General features: G+C 41.4%; 1 protein-coding gene across 6 annotated transcripts in view; it reads left to right on the top strand.

The window, feature by feature from the left end:
- Window positions 1-15,978, top strand: part of SH2D4B (SH2 domain containing 4B) — a 122,979-nt gene that overhangs the window by 61,327 nt on the left and 45,674 nt on the right. For all 6 annotated transcript variants that reach the window (XM_045842091.1, XM_045842090.1, XM_045842088.1 and 3 more), the window contains exon 4: window positions 14,357-14,504. In XM_045842091.1, the coding sequence (XP_045698047.1) occupies window positions 14,357-14,504 (148 nt within the window). The remainder of the gene's footprint in view (window positions 1-14,356; window positions 14,505-15,978) is intronic.

Genomic DNA, 15,978 nt, shown 5'->3' with positions numbered 1-15,978 from the left:
TAGAATTGTATTTTTAGTCCCTATGTCATTTAATTCTGCTCTGATCTTGATTATTGTCTTCCTTCTACTTGCTGTGGACTTTGTTGTTGTTCCTTCAGTTCTTGTAGATGTAGGGTTAGGTTGTTTATTTGAAATGTTTCTATCTTTTTAGGTAGGCCTGCATCACTATGAACTTCACTCTTAGGACTGCCTTTGCTGTGTCCCATATATTTTGGACTGTTGTGAGTTCCTTTTTATTTGTTTCTAGAAACTTTTTGATTTTTTCCTTGATCTCATTCTTAATGTGTTCATTGTTTAATAGCATACTATTCAACCTCCATGAATTTGAGTGTTTTTGAGTTTTTCCCTTGAGGTTGTTTTCTAGTTTCAGGCTGTTGTTGTCTGAAAAAAATGCTTGATATAATTTTAATTTTCTTGAATTTATTGAGGCTTGTTTTGTGTCCTACCATATGGGCTGTCTTTGAAAATGTTCCATGTGCATTTGAAAAGAATTTGTATTTTGCTTCTTTGAAATGAAAAATTTCATAGATATCAATTAAGGTAATTTCATCTAGGGCATTGTTCAATGCCACAATATCTTTGTTAATATTTTGTTTTGAAGATCTATCCATTTTTGACAGTAGGGTGTTAAACTTCCTATATAAGTGTTTTGCTCTCTATATCTTTCTTGAAGTTCTCCAAGATTTTCCTTATATATTTCAGTACTCCTATGTTGGGGGCATATATATTTATAATGTTTGTGTCTTCTTGATGGATTCTTACCTTGAGTATTATGAAGTGACCTTCTGGGTCTCTTTTTATGGCCTATGTTTTGAAGTCTATTTTGTCTGATATAAGTGTTAGTACCCTAGTTTTTTTCCTGTCCATTTGTTTGGAATATTTTTTTCCAAACCCTTCACTTTCAGTCTGTGTAGGTTTTTTGTTCTGAGGTGGGTCTCTTAGGTAGCATATGTGTGGGTCATGTTTTCTTATTCATTCTGCTACTTTATGTCCTTTGATTGGAGCATTTAATCCATTTACATTTAAGTTATCATTGATAGTTACTTATTCATTGCTGTTTTACTCCCTTCTTACCTGTATTTCTCTCTCTCATTCTTTTTCTTCCTTTTCTTAAAGCAGTCCCTTTACCATATCTTGCAGTGCTGATTCAGTGGAGGTGCATTCTTTCAGCCTTCTTTTGTCTGGGAAATTCCTTATTTCACCTTTCATTTAGAGAGCCTTTCTAAATAGAGTATATCTTGGTTGCAGGACTTTGTTTTCCATTACTTGTAATATTCTTGTCATTCCCTCTGGCTTGCAGTGTTTCTGTTGAGAAGTTAGCTGCTAGTCTTATTGAGGCTCCCTTCTATGTTACTTTCTTTTTCCCCCTTGCTGCCTTTAGGATTTTCTCTTTGTCTTTAAATTTTGCCATTCTATTTATGATGTGTCTTGGTGTGGGCCTCTTTGGGTTCCTCTCGATTAGGACTCTCCCTGTAGTTCCTGGATTTGTGTGGCTTTTTTTTTTTTTATTTTCAGAGAGGGAAGGGAGGGAGAAAGAGCGGGGGGGAGAGAGAGAGAGAGAGAGAAACATCAGTGTGGGTTTGCTGGGGGCCATGGCCTGCAACCCAGGCATGTGCCCTGACTGGGAATCGAACCTGCGACACTTTGGTTCACAGCCCGCGCTCAATCCACTGAGCTATGCCAGCCAGGGGGGATTTGTGTGACTTTTTCTCTCAACAAATTAGGAAAGTTTTCCATCATTACTTTTTCAAACAAGTTTTCTATCTCTTGCTCATCTTCTTCTTTTTCTGGTTTCCCTATTATACAGATATTATTACATTTCATGTTTCCTGACATTCCCTTAACCCCTCTTTGTTTTTTTTTTAGAGTCTTTTTTCCTTTTCTTGCTGTTTCTGGGAGTTTTTTTCTACCTTGTTCTCCATCTTGTTGATTCAATCCTCTTCTCATTTAGCCTGTTTTTTACTCCTTCTGCTGTGCTCTTCAGTTCAGAAACTGTATTCTTCATTTCCTCTCGGCTCTTGTTGATTGTTTCTGTGTCCTTTTTCATTCTGATGTAATTCACAGTAAGTACCTTGTGGCTTCTCTGTAGTTTTTTGTAATTTTCACTGAGCTCATTGAGCTTTCTTACAACCATTGTTTTGAACTCAATATCTGATAGTTGCTTAGCCTCTGTTTCATTTGGGGCTTATTTATTTGTCTTCCCATTGTTTTTTGAGACTCTTGTTGTTAGCCTGTGCTTCTTAAGTTGATCTGTTCTGACTTCCTGAGTTTGTGTTATGAACTTCTATGGTAGGAGACCTGTGAGATTCAGTGGTGCAGTTTCCTTGATTTCCTGAACTTGATTTTGTTAGGATGCTCTTTATGCCATTTATGTTGGCTCTCTGGATGTAACTGGGTTTTGGGATGTAATTGTTTTAGGGTCATTCTTTGGTAAGTACTTCCCTTCTGCTGGTTGACTGAGGGTTACTCCACCCACAAGGTCTTATATACTATTGTGCAGGTGCTGCCAGAAGAAAACCACAAAGCCCAGGGAACAAACCCATGTCTGCAAAGATATCTGCACCCCTCTCCTGATGCAATCCCACCATCAACAGCAAATTAACCAGTATTAATAAGGGTGTAAAGAAATTGAGACTATTTTAAGAAAGGAGAGAAAGGAAGTATAGTATAAAATCTAGTAACATAACATGCACAAACTTGATGGACAAGAAATGAATGTTAAAAAGCTATGCAGGAAAGAAAATATCCATAGTCATGGAGAATACCACAGTGGATTTCATCTCAGTAGCCTCTAGTATTTACCACTGTTTTTCCTTTCTGGATCCTCCTCTGGTGATGTCAGGTGTTGACCCCTTCTGACCTTAGGCAGTCTGCTCTGAGACTGCCCCTTATCTGCGGTCTGAGGGTGTCTACTTCAGTTGTTAATGTAGTCACTCTGTACTCAGCAGTCAGGCTTAAGCCCCATAGGGTGAGGCAGAATCATCTCTGGGATTGGGGCTATTGTTTCTCTTCAGGCTGCTGCTGTTCGAAGGAAAGTGGTCTGCCTGAGCAGGATCACTGCTGCCATAGAGGTGATGACTCAGCACCAGGATCCCAGCAGTTACTTTCTCAGTTTTGTCCCAAAGCCTCTGTCCCCAGTCTCTCTTCAAGCAGTCTCCTCTCCTCTAGTCCAATATGCACCCCCGCCTTGCCAGGTATCTACTGTTTTTGGCTGTCTCCTTTAGTTGTTAATCTAGTCACTCTGTATTCGTCCATCAGGCTTAAGCATAATAGAGCCAGGGCAGTCTCTCCTGGGGGCAGGACTGTTGTTTCCTCTCAGGCTGCTGCCACTAGGGGAGGTCTGCCTGAGCAGGGTGGCTGCTGCAGTATGGGGGATGACTTAGCACCAGAATCCTTGTGGCTACTCTCTCAGTTCTCTCTCCAAAGCTTCCATTCCCAGTCTCTCCTCAAGCATCTATAGTGCACTCTGCTCCTGTCTTTGCTGGAGCCCTGGGCAAGTTCCTGCAAATGAAAATTTATGTGTTAGCCCTTTAAATGGCTCTTTGTGTCTCCAGCTATGTGTCTCTGGCAGAGAGCAAGCCTGCTGCTTTTTGTTGCTGGTTGTTATCTGCATACTCTTTGGGACTTTGGTGCTCTAGGCTGGGGATCCCAGCTTAGGGTTTAGATCCCACACATCTCAGGGGGACCCAACCAGTTGCTTAATTATCCCTCTGGTGCTGATGCCTGTGGATGCCCAGCCAGCCCTCTTGAGTCTCCACTGCACTCCTTACCATTCAGTTAGTGCTGAAGATGATTCTTCTGTTTGTCCGAGGTTGTAAGCCTTCTCTCTTGCTATTGTTCAGTAGTTTTTTTCTGAGTGATTTCTCCACAATTTAGTTGTAATTCCAGATTGGTTCTGTGACTAAGTTAGTGTGGCTTCCATTTACTCCTCCATCATCTTGCCTCCTGTTTCTGGGTATCTCTACTTGTTTAATTTTCCCTTGAGTTATATTTTAGGAAATTTTTCTGAGTTATTAAGTGAAGTAATATTTACTCTCAAAACATTTTATTAAACATTTTTTGAACTTGCAGAAAGGATGAAAGAAAAATGAAATGAATACTCATGTTGTCCACTTAAATCCACCCATTATTAATACTTTGCCACATTTGCATTCTCTCCTTCTCTCTCTCTACATACACACAGACATATATATGTACAGGTGAGCAACATAGGCTTGAACTGCCTGAGTCCTCTTATCTGTGCATTTCTTCAATAAATACTGTAAGTGTATTTTTTCTTCCTTAAGATTTTCTTAACATTTGCTTTTCTGTAGCTTACTTTATTATAAGAATACAGTGTATAAAACATACAACATAAAAATATGTTAATTGACTATTTACGTTAAAGCTTACAGTCAACTTAGGCTATTAATAGCTAAGTTTTGGGGGAGTCAAAAGTTACACAAGGATTTTCATTTTTCCAGGCATTGGCACCCCAACTGTCATGTTGTTTGAGTCAACTGTACATGTGTACACATATAATGTATAAATATATATATACACACATACATATATACTTTTTTTGCTGTTGTTTTGCTGGACAGTTGGAAAGGAAATTGCAGAGATGATACAATTTAATGCAGGGCTAAGCAATCTATTTTCTTTTTTTAAAATTTATTGATTTTGAGAGATAGAAAGAGAGAGAGAGATTTGTTGTTACACTTATTTCTGCATTCATTGGTTGATTCTTATATGTGCTTTGACCACAGAATCAAACCCATAACCTTGGTGTATTGAGATGATATTCTAACCAGCTGAGCTACGAGCTAGGACAGCAGTGTATTTTCTATAAGGAGCCAGATAGTAAACATTTTAGGCCTTGTGAGCCATATTGTCTCTGTGACAACTAATGAACTAGGCCATTGAGGCACAAAAGCTGCCATAGATACCATAGAAACAAATGGTGTGGTTGTTCCCAATAACACTTTCTTTTCAATAATAGATTGAATCCAGATTTGGTCTGGGAACCTTAGTTTGCTTACTCCTGATCAAACCTGAAGTCCTTCAGTGGACATTTCCCAAGTATAAGAACATTTTCCCTGCATAGCCACAACAATCATTATTATACCTGCTGAAATGAACAATAATTCTATAAAAGCATCTAAAATCCAACTCATAGAAGAGAAATGTTTAGTTTACATTGTTGGATTTTGCATATGATTACTTATATCTGCTGGGGAAGAGAACCAAATCTTTTTACATACCTCTAACAATGAGAGTCACTTGCTCCAATCTCTGGTCTTCCTCTTCCCCAGAGGAGGGCTGAGGCTCAAATGCTGGAAGGTGGCTCAGTGGTGCGGGGGTCAGTTTACAACAAGTAGATTGTGAAGGGATTGAGTTCCCAGCAGGTTTTTTTTTTGTGGTTGAGGGGCTCCTTCTGAACCTCAGTGTTGAGGGATGATAAACTGTGGACTGACTGTTCTGTTTAGGGTTCACAGAAGGTTTAGCAAAGTCAGGCCCTCAGGTTCCCTATGGGTCCCAAATGCAGGTTTTTGGTATTGTTTTCAAAGAAGGTCATTCTGTGTTTGTTTTTGTTTTGAAACTTAATTTGCTAAATGTGAAGGCTCAAACTCAAATACACATAGTAATCTTGCTGGCCTAAGTATATTTTGAGGAGCTTCAGAAATGCAAGTAGTGTCTGCAAGGTTTTGGAGGGGCCAACTAGAGCAGCGTGCATTAGAAACATTGGATTATGGATGGATTCAAGTTACACAGTCCAGGTTTATGCGCTGGGAAATTTTCGGTCAGACCTGTCTGTAAATGAACTTGCTTTGTTGTAGTGATGAACTCTTCATCACAGGAAATGGTTAAGTACAGCCTGAAACAATATCTGAAAATGTGTCTGTGGTGGATTAGATATGGCTGGTGGCAAATTCTTTGGCATTCCTCCATTGGGAAGGGATCTCTTTCCCCTCCTCTGCCTATGTAGCTTTGATCTATAAAATGTACTTTATATGTAAAAATGACTCTGTAACTTTTAAGGACAGGCTCTAAGAGATTTGTAGCTTCTGCTTTTTTCCCCCTTTGGCAATGTTTACTTTTGGGAGCTGCCTATAAGAAGTCCTTCTACATTAGATTACATGCTGTAAGGTATGTAACCTAAGCTAGCCAGAGAAGAAGAGGCTGTGTGTGGGAGGCACCAGATATGTGAGTGAAACATTCTTGGTTTTCCCAGTAAATGACCTAAACTAAGTGACTGACCTCAGTGGATACCATGTGGAGTAGAAGGGCCACCTAGCCAAGCCCTGCTCGAATTATTTTTATAGAATCACAAGCAAGTAAAATGGTTGTTGTTCTAAAGCACTTAATTTTCTGGTAGTTTGTTACTAGGCAATAGATAACTGAGACAGCTTTGCAAAAGGAATTTATGTATCAGCTTAGAGATTGGTTTAGATCATTTTTATTGTGCCTTTCAATGCCAAGATTCTAACAGAATGTGAGTCTTGCATGCAGCAGTGCACCAACAACATTCATTTTATTTAATTTCCTTTTTTTCTGAGAACCTAAGGCAGGTTGTTTGGGATGGTGGTGGTAGCAATTGACTCCCTACTCTCAAAAGGCTTCCATGGTCCCAGGGGACAGGAACAACTCTGTGAGCAAAAGGAAGGGTAGAGGAGCACCTCCAGGAGTCTGGGCACAGAAGAGACAGGAAATGGAATGATGAACATTCTGCTGAGGGGAGGGAAAGAAAACAAATGATGGCTGAAGGCAGACATAAACCTCAAAAAGTGGGCTATTGAACCCTTGGCTGCCACATTAAGGAGTGGACTGTTCTTGTGGACAAAGCAGAGCTGTCAGGATCTCGATACAAAGAAGGACATGGTCAGATCCAGGTTTATGAGGCCAGCTGGTGGTGATGGTATGATTCAAGTGATGCACGTTTGGGGGAAGGACAGGCCATTTAGGGAATTTTTGCAATGGTCGAGGTGGGAAATGATGAGTCTGCAACTATGGAGGGAGATAGAAGGGGGTGCACATAGACAAATGGTGGTGGTAAAATCAATACGGCTTGGCAGCAGGTAGGTGCTGGGATGAGGGAAAACAAAGAGCAAAAGTGAGCCCAAAGCTGTGGGATGGGTACATGACACCCCTCTCCCACTGAGGAGATGCACACTCAGAGGAAAGAGAGTATGCTTGACTGTATGTGCTAAGGGAGATGGTGGAGGATGGAGAACAGTACCTGAATAAGAAGCTGGTGACAGAAGTTAGATGGGCAGCCCGTGCTGAGGATGTAGGTAGGTTCTGTAAATTCTCCTGGTCACAGGAAAAATAACAGTGAAAATTTATTTTAGAAAGTGGGGGCAGGCCCTGGCTGGCGTAGCTCAGTGGATTGAGCACAGTCTGCAAACCAAAGTGTTGCAGGTTCGATTCCCAGCCAGGGTACATGCCTGGGTTGCAGGCCATGACCCCCAGCAACTGCACATTGATGTTTCTCTCTCTCTCTCTATCTCCCTTCCTTCCCTTTCTAAGAATAAATAAATAAAATCTTTAAAAAAAAAGAAAGTGGGGGCAGGAGGCAACCTCTGAATCTTGCATAGGGTTAAAGAGAGTATGTCAAATTAGAAGATACAGACAGCTGGAAGCCTGTTTTTAAAAACCCTTCTATTGTGGCTGGTGCCATTTGAGTGCAATTTACATGCATATACAAGTGTTGCTTTAGAAAAAAAGGGATCATGAGGCTAGATAAGATTTGCATTTTATTTTCCTGCATTCTTAACTCATGAGACTGCTTTTTGGATGCTTCTTCCTCAGCTTAAGACCCCAGAACATGGACAGCAAGGATCCTGCTTTCTCTGTCTACCTCAGGTCCTATGACCTCCTTCACTGCCTCCCAGGCTCCCTTCCACCTCTCCCACTTTCCCTGATGAGCAGCAGACACAGATGATATAGTTAGGTTGTCCTTTAATTTTTCTCCATTTTCTATCTAAAGCCACTCTCTCTCTTTTTTTCTTCTTTAAGGTTGGAGTTCATTTTGGCCACTAATAACATCCTCTACAGCTATAGAAACTATCTCTGCCTTGTTCCTGATGATACCACAAATGGTTGGAAAATTTTATTTTTCTATTTTCTCTTGAAAATTGTAGACTTTATCTGAGTTTCTCCTGGATAAGGCTGGTATCAACAAGACAACATGATGTGGTTTACCCTTTCCCCGTCACAGATCATCACAAACCTTATCATCACCTGCTCATTAATTCATTCACTCCCTTGGTCAGTACTTATGGAGCACCTACTATCTGGTAGGCCCTGTGCTGGGAACTGGGACTGGAGGAACATATGACACAGGCCTGGCCCTGCCCTTTTATCACCTCACAAAACCCAGTGCTATTACTGGGGCCAGACTAATGACAAAAACCACTGTGTCTTCCAGAAAAAGCAACTCTCTTGGTGATATTTTCCACTGGGGTGAGGTGGACCGGGCCTCTGTGGGCTTCTGTGGTGTGCTGTTACTGATGGATTATCAGGAGAAGGGGAATTGAATAAGCTGGACAGTTCAGTGGGCCTTTCTTTGCCAGAAAAAGGCAGTCGATTCCTGAGATAGAAGGGGGGAGTGTCTGTCTTTTGGCTGCATTGGCCTTTGGCTGCTAAACGTAAGAAAGATTGGCTTTCTTCAGTGATCACAGTGGGCCAAAGTATTCTGATTGTAGCAGTGAAAATGAGAGTTTTTAGCAATTTAACCTGTGAGGGTTGAGCACTTTAGCAAGGCCATGGCGAGTAAGAGGCAGTCCTCTTTATTTGTAGTTGCATAACATTTTCTTTTGTCGTCCTCATCTTTGTGAAGAGCTTGCTTTTGTCACAGTCAGAGGCCAGTCATTCTCCTGTGAGAGGGATCACTGTAGGTACTGGCACTGGCTCTCAGGTGAAGAAGAATGAGTGAACAGGGACACTTATTTATTTGTTTAGACTTTTATTTGGGGTGATTTCCCTTCAACTTTATTGATGTTTAATTAGCAAATAAAAATTGCATGTATTTAAGGTGTACTTTAGGTTTTGATGTGTACTTACATTGTAAAACAATGACCACAGTCAAGCTAATTAACATACCCATCACCCTATCAAGTTAGCTTTTTTAATATATGTGTGGTGAGAACACTTACGATTTACTGTCTTGGAAAGTTTCAAGTATACACTACAGAATTAACTGTAGTCACCATGCTGTACATTAGATCTCCAGAATTTATTCATCTGACATAACTGAAACTCTGTACCCTTTCATCAAACACTATCTGAGTGCCTGCTGACTGATAAATGGATAAAGAAAATGTGGTATATATATATATATATAGACACACAACAGAATATTTGTGTTGAAAAGGAGGAAATTCTGCTCTTTGTGACAACACAGATGAACTTGCAGGACATTATGCTAAAGTTGAACTTGTAGAGGCAGAGGGTAAAATAGTGGCTACCAGGGGTTGAGGGATGGGACAATGGGTGCTGTCATTTGCTTTGCTGCTTTATGTTAGCCACAGCTAATTGGAATAGGAACACTGCATTGTAATTTGAGGTGAGTGGTCAAATGCCACTTGTCCACTGTATGCCAATCATGACATTTCTCTGTGGTGTAGCCTCCTTCTTATGCGCTAAATTGTGTCCCCTAAAATACATATGTTGAAGTCCCAACCCTCAGTATCTCAGAATGTAAATATATTTGAAGATAAGATCTTTAAAGAGAGATCATGAAATGAAGTCTTTAGGGTGAGTTTTAATTCATTAGCACTAGTGTTCTTATAAGAAGAGGAAATTTGGATACAGACATGTGTGAACACAGAGAAAAGACCATATAAAGAAACAAGCCAAGGAGAGAGGCCTCAGAATGAAACCAACACTGTTTACACCTTGATCTTGGACTTCTGGAACTATGGGACAATATATGTCTGTTGTTTAAGCCCCCTGGTCTATGGCACTTTGTTTCGGCAGCTTTATCTCTACACCCTGTATCTGTACAAGGGAGTGGTACCAGGGCATTAAAGCCTCTCTGGCTCTGACAGGCCTGGCCTATCTGGACTTTCCTTGAAACCTGCACCTGCCTGAAAGACCCCCGTGGGCAAGTGATAGATGAAATGCCTGAGTGGAAGCTGTCTTGATCAGTGACCTGTGTATTGAGTGAGGGAGGCAGTGACTGCGGTCCCCCGGAGAGGAATGGAAAACCCACTGTATAAACTGTGAAGTGTTGTACCAGTGTGAAGAGTGATTTTTGTGCTATTGAGATGCTTTGACTGATGAAGGTGAAATACAGCTTTGGAATAAAACTCAACTTTCTCTGCTTTGCAGTCAGATTCTGGGTCTAATTTTGCATTAGTAATTAATGCTCTGTTCTGGTTATTTCTCATCTTAAAACCAACCAACTCACCCCATTTCCAGCTTAACTCTACATTCCCCACTGGCTGCCACTATTTCTGTTCCTTTTTATAGGAAATGTCAAAAGGGTTGTCTGTGATCACTTCCACTCTCTACCTTTGCTGCCTGGACACTGCCAGTCCACTCCTCTAGGTTTGCTCTTGTCAAAGTCTGCCATCATGTCCTGTGGCCTCAACCCTAGGTCCTTTGTGGCTTCATTGTCCTTATCTTTTATGATGTCCCAGCAACCTGAAACTCAGTTTACTTCCTTTTACTCAAAATGCTTTCTTTGCTTGACTTCCCCTATAGACATTGGCCCTTCTGGATATTTATCTTATCCCTTGGCCTCCTTCTCAAGCTCTTTTTCTGACTTCCACTCTTTCTCTCAAGTTTTAAATGGAGGAGTGTCCCAAGACAGTTTGGATGTTTGCTCTTGATTCATGTTCTTTCTCTTAGTGACTACATTAAGTCGCATGGCTGAGAAGCATCATCCCACGCAGATGACTTCTCGGTGTCTTTAGCCTGAATTGCCTTGAAGCCCCAGGCTCATGCATACCACTGCTAATAGCAGGCCTCTTGCCATGTCTAACTTATCAAAAATAGAATTTTGACATTTTTTTCCTCTAGCCACAGTGGATAATTCTATATACTCCAACATACCAAACACATTTGCAGTCCTGGGGCCATTGCACTTGTGGTTCCTTCTGGAAATTTCTTCTCCGTGATCTTCACTTATTGGCCTTTTCTTACTGTTCAGGTCTCAGATCATGTCACCTCTTCTGAGAGGACTGCTGGTCGTGCAGTCTAAAGTAGCTTCCTAGATTCTATCACTTAATTCTGTGCACAATGCTCCTTCCATGCTACTGCATAATCCCTCTGACCAGAAGGAGATGGGGAGTTAAGGAAAAGATTTAGGGCTTAGCAAGTCAGGCCAAGGAAAGAGAGCATGGGAGGGGCAACTTTGAAACAGGAGGATTAAGTAAAGGTCTGAAGTTGGAACAGTGGCACCTGTAGCCAGGGTTCCTCTTAGGGTGCACAGGGTCAGTTAATATTTTTTGTGTGTTTTTTTCTATAACAAATAAACAGTTTGAGTCACATAAAATCAGCTTGTTAACTCCATTCCGGTGACTCAGTCTTCTATGATCCTGTGGTGAAAATGCTCTGCTGGTCAGTAGGATTCATTTGCTTGCTAGGCCACCCTTATGGCACCATGGCCGGGCCCCGGGGCCCCAGGATGACTCCATAAATATGAGTTCTATTTCCTTGGGGCATTTGGTTAACCCTTTGCATGGAGAAGAGGGCCAGTGAGCACCCTGAAGGGGAGTAACAGGGACTAGGTTCATGTAGTACAGGTCTGAAACACCTTACGTATGTGGAACTGCTGTGCCTGCCAACCCTAGGAGGACTCTTTCTGGCCATTCCTGGCAGGAGTTGGGGGAAAATTTGCAAAGAAGGCACTTCAAAGCTTTGTGTTCCCATGAAGGGTCCTGCTAGCTTGGGTCTGAGGGCTTTCCTGCCTGCAACCTGTCACTAACATAGACTCCTGGAATGGTGGTGGTCAGACATCACCCGAGTGAGACAGGGAACAACCACTAAATAATCTCAGAGAGAGGACCCCTAGATTCGTGCATTTGAGGTTTCCTTAGTGAAATGGCTGGTTCTTCATCCATTCACCTTAGAGTGAAGTGTACCTCTCCAGGAAGCCCTGTCTACACATGCTGAGTCTCCTATTCAGATATGTATTTTCCCTCTTGAATATGAATAGTCAGGGGCACCAGACATCTGAGGAAAGCCCTCAACATGAATGACAAACACGAAATAAAACAAACTTTAAAAAAAACCCTAAAAAGCAAACAAAACAAAACAAAACAAAATAGATGAAATAGGCCTAAATCAGAATATGAGGATGAAAGAGCTCTAAAGCCCCTAGAGGTGGGCTATTGCATTCACGAAACAAGTACAGGATGTAATAAAGCAAAAAGGAACAACCAAAGAATAAGAAAGAGCTCTCGGGAGTTACAAATGCAATAGCTGAAATAAAAAATTCAGTAGAAGGTGAGGAAGATAAAGTCAGTGAAATCAACCAGGAAATAGAACCAAAAAGACAAGAGATGAAAAATAAGAGAGAAATGATAAGGCACTTAAAAGATCAACTCAAGAAGTCCAGTTTTTGACCAGAAGGAGTTCTAGAAAACAAAAAGAGAAATGAGAGAAGAAATTGTCCAAGAAATCCTAAGCCAAGATGTATTAGACTGGAAGGACCTGAGACTCCTGGGTGAGAGCACCTTGAATATCCAACAGAGTCAATGAAAGAAAATCTAAACAAAGGCACATAATTTAAAAATTTTTCAAAATATCAGTGATAAAAAAATTATTGCCTTACACAGAAGAATGAGAATACTAGTTGCAGTCCTGGATGCTAGAAGGCAAGAAGGTCTAGTCTTCCAAATTCTGCAAGAAATGAATATTAATCAAATTCTATGAGCTTAGCTAAATTAACAGTTATATGTGAGGGTAGCATATAGATATTTTCAGACCAAGACTCAGAAAGTGTTTGTGCATATTTATCTGAGAAATACTATAAAATGAGGAAGTGGCCAAAAAAGAAACCTTAGAGCAACAAAACAAGGGCTCCAGCTCAGGAAAGGCTGAGAGGTGAGGGTGGTGGATGGATGGATGGTCAGGAGACCTAGACAGACACATTGAGATCAGAGAAAAAGGTAAGATTATGTCTGAGGTATCTCTTGGAAATCTCTTGGGATATCTCTTGGGAAAAGGATAACCGCTGTATTATCTGTTATAATAAAAAGTACTTGGTTAAACACAGAGAAAGATTCTCTATAGATATTAGAGAAGTTTGGAAACAGTTAATATCCAACTTCAACATAAAACAATTATTAACTTAGGAAAAATACTTGAAAGAAAATGCCATCATATTACTATATTTTATTAAACTTATGGTGCCATTAATTATAAAATGTATCATTATTTTAAGAAAAAAGAAAAAACTGTTGCCTATTGAAAAGGCAAATTTTAACATGCCAATATTTCAGAGAACTATCTTAGAAAGTTAAAAAATGTACTTGTTGGAATTGGTGGAAATATCACCCTATTTGCCTTTGCTGTGAACTGTGTTTACACTGATTACTGATTTAACCACAAATTGTGATGTAAATTTATTGTGCAGATAAGGAGAGAAAAAGTATATAAGTGGGAAATATAACTGCTTAATACTCATGTAACAAAAAAGAAAGGCAGTAGTTAATGTCTAGAATTGATAAATCAAGAATAGCAGCATTATTCAGATATAGATGTAAGCACATGAAGGAACAGCTGAAATAATTGAAATGGTGGCCTTTGGGAATGGAGTAGGGTGGGGTCAATGATAATCAAGTAGCTTTGAGAATTGCTGTTTTTAATAAGAAGCTTTGGGCTTACAAACATGTTTAGCATATGCATGTTACTTTGATGTAAACAGAGGTGGAGGAAAACACATACACACACACATGCACGCATGCACACATGCACATACAACCTTTTTGGAGCTTAAAAATGGGACAAAAATGAGAGATTTGGGGCCCTAAATCTGCTCTTTCTTTGTAATATTTTATCTGGACATCAAGTTAAGACATGATCATATCCTGCTTAACTGGCCTCTAGCAAGACCAGGTATCCCTTCTCCCCCTTTTCCCAGAATGGAGGTGTGGCCACGGATGGCCCAGCATCCACTTATCTTTGCAGAAAGCTTGAGTTTACAAATTCTTCCACATATTTCAACCCATTTGACCCGTGCCACAGCCTGATTAGGTGTAACAATTGCCATTTCAAGTGTGTTGACATTGAGACTGGTATGGCCACTGCTGGTCCACCCACCCCACAACAGCTCAGCTGTTCCCTCTGCAGAATCAGAGACACTTCTCCTCCCTCAGGGAGTATCACTGTCACTTAATGTTATTCTGTCCCCACTATATTTTAGAGGAAAGAGCAAGAGGAGAGGAAGCAAGGAGAAGAGCAGATTCGTCTACAGGAGGAGCAGAGGGCAAAGGAACTCTACTGGACACTGAAGCAGGCCCAGCTACAGAGCCAAGCAAGTGAGAAGGAGGAACAAGAGTGGGAAGAACAGTGTGAGTAGTCCTCATAGTCCAGAGACCAGCGTGCCTTCCCCACTCACTCTTCTCCCACTCATTTATCTGCTCAGCCATCATCATTCCAGTTCTCCCACTCAGCCCAGAAGCCTTTACCCAGGGCCAGCTGTGTGCTTGGTTCTGCTAAGGACCCAGAGGGTAAGGGCTGCACCCTCAAGGAGCTTACTTCCCTGTAGAGGAGATTTCTTATACTAAAATAGAAAACCCTACATTTCCTGAGTTACAAATAATTTTCTGGCTCTGTGACAAGCTCTGGGGATCCAGAGGGGAGGGATCATGGTGATATCTTGGAGGAACTCACCAGGCAGGCAGGGATAGACACACAAGCTGAGGGCTCTGATGGACAGTGTCCCATGCAGCATTGTCAAGTAAAAGTTGATGGTGGTATAGCAATAGCTGAGGCACAGAGACTACAGAGGACGCTCTAGGCAAAGTCATGTGTAAAAGGAGGGTGACAGGGGAATGTGGTTGGAGTACCCAGCATGTGTGAAGGAATGGTGTCAAAGGAATGTGGTGTGCTTAGGAAGCCAGAGATGTATGGGTGGCTACAAAGTTTGGAGAGTGTCATTAGGGTGGTGAGAAGGGGAAGGTATAGCCAGGATGGAAAGGTGGTGTTTTTTTTTAAAGATTTTATTTATTTATTTTTAGAGAGAGGGGAAGGAGGGGAGAAAGAGAGGGAGGGAAACATCGATGTGTGAGAGAACATCAATCAGTTGCTTCTCTTATGACCCCAATTGAAGACCTGGCCTGCAACCTAGTCATGTGCCCTGACTGGGAACCAAAAAGGTGTCTTTTTGGTTTGCAGGATGACTATCACCCACTGAGCCATACTGGTCAGGGCAGAAGGGTGGTGTTTCAATGTGTACTCAGGCTAGCTTTAATCAGGTCTGGTAAAACCATGCAGACATGGAAATGACTGTCTTTCAGGAAGAATTTTTTACTCCCAGATTCCTAGAAATGTCAGAGAGCAGGCATGACACTCAGGGCCACACTGAGAGGCACCAGGCTCAGTCAGGAGGCAGAGGGAGTGAAGGGAAAATGTGGGCCAGAGCCTTTGTTGTGGGTTCTGTGGGAAAGGCGAGGCAGGGCAGGGAAAGCAGGCTTAGGTTTGGCTAGTCTGAATAATTTCAGCAGGCTTTGGGATACAAATGCTGCCTCCAGTTGTCTGTTACCTGGCCCTGGGGTGATTAGGCCAGGTGGATAGTGACCCAGAGAGTGAGAACTAGATACAGGAGGTGGTTGGGATTAGGCTTTGGGTTGGTTGGTTTGTATGTGGAAGACATGCTTGCATGGCAGTCTTTTACAAACTTTAGGAATTGGGGAGCTAAGGGAGGGGCAGTCTCTAGGATCAGATAGTAAAACATAACAAATACACAAAGTAAAAGGCATATAATACGGGTGGACAGTGAATGACATGATTGAGGCTGAGTTTGGGCATGAGAGAAGGAGACTG

This window comes from Phyllostomus hastatus, unplaced genomic scaffold (genome assembly GCF_019186645.2).
Source record: "Phyllostomus hastatus isolate PE091 unplaced genomic scaffold, TTU_PhHast_1.1 phas_contig_38, whole genome shotgun sequence".
NCBI classification, from domain to species: domain Eukaryota; kingdom Metazoa; phylum Chordata; class Mammalia; order Chiroptera; family Phyllostomidae; genus Phyllostomus; species Phyllostomus hastatus.
The sequence above is the reverse complement of the archived record's forward strand: the minus strand, read 5'-3'. Positions and strand labels throughout refer to the sequence as shown.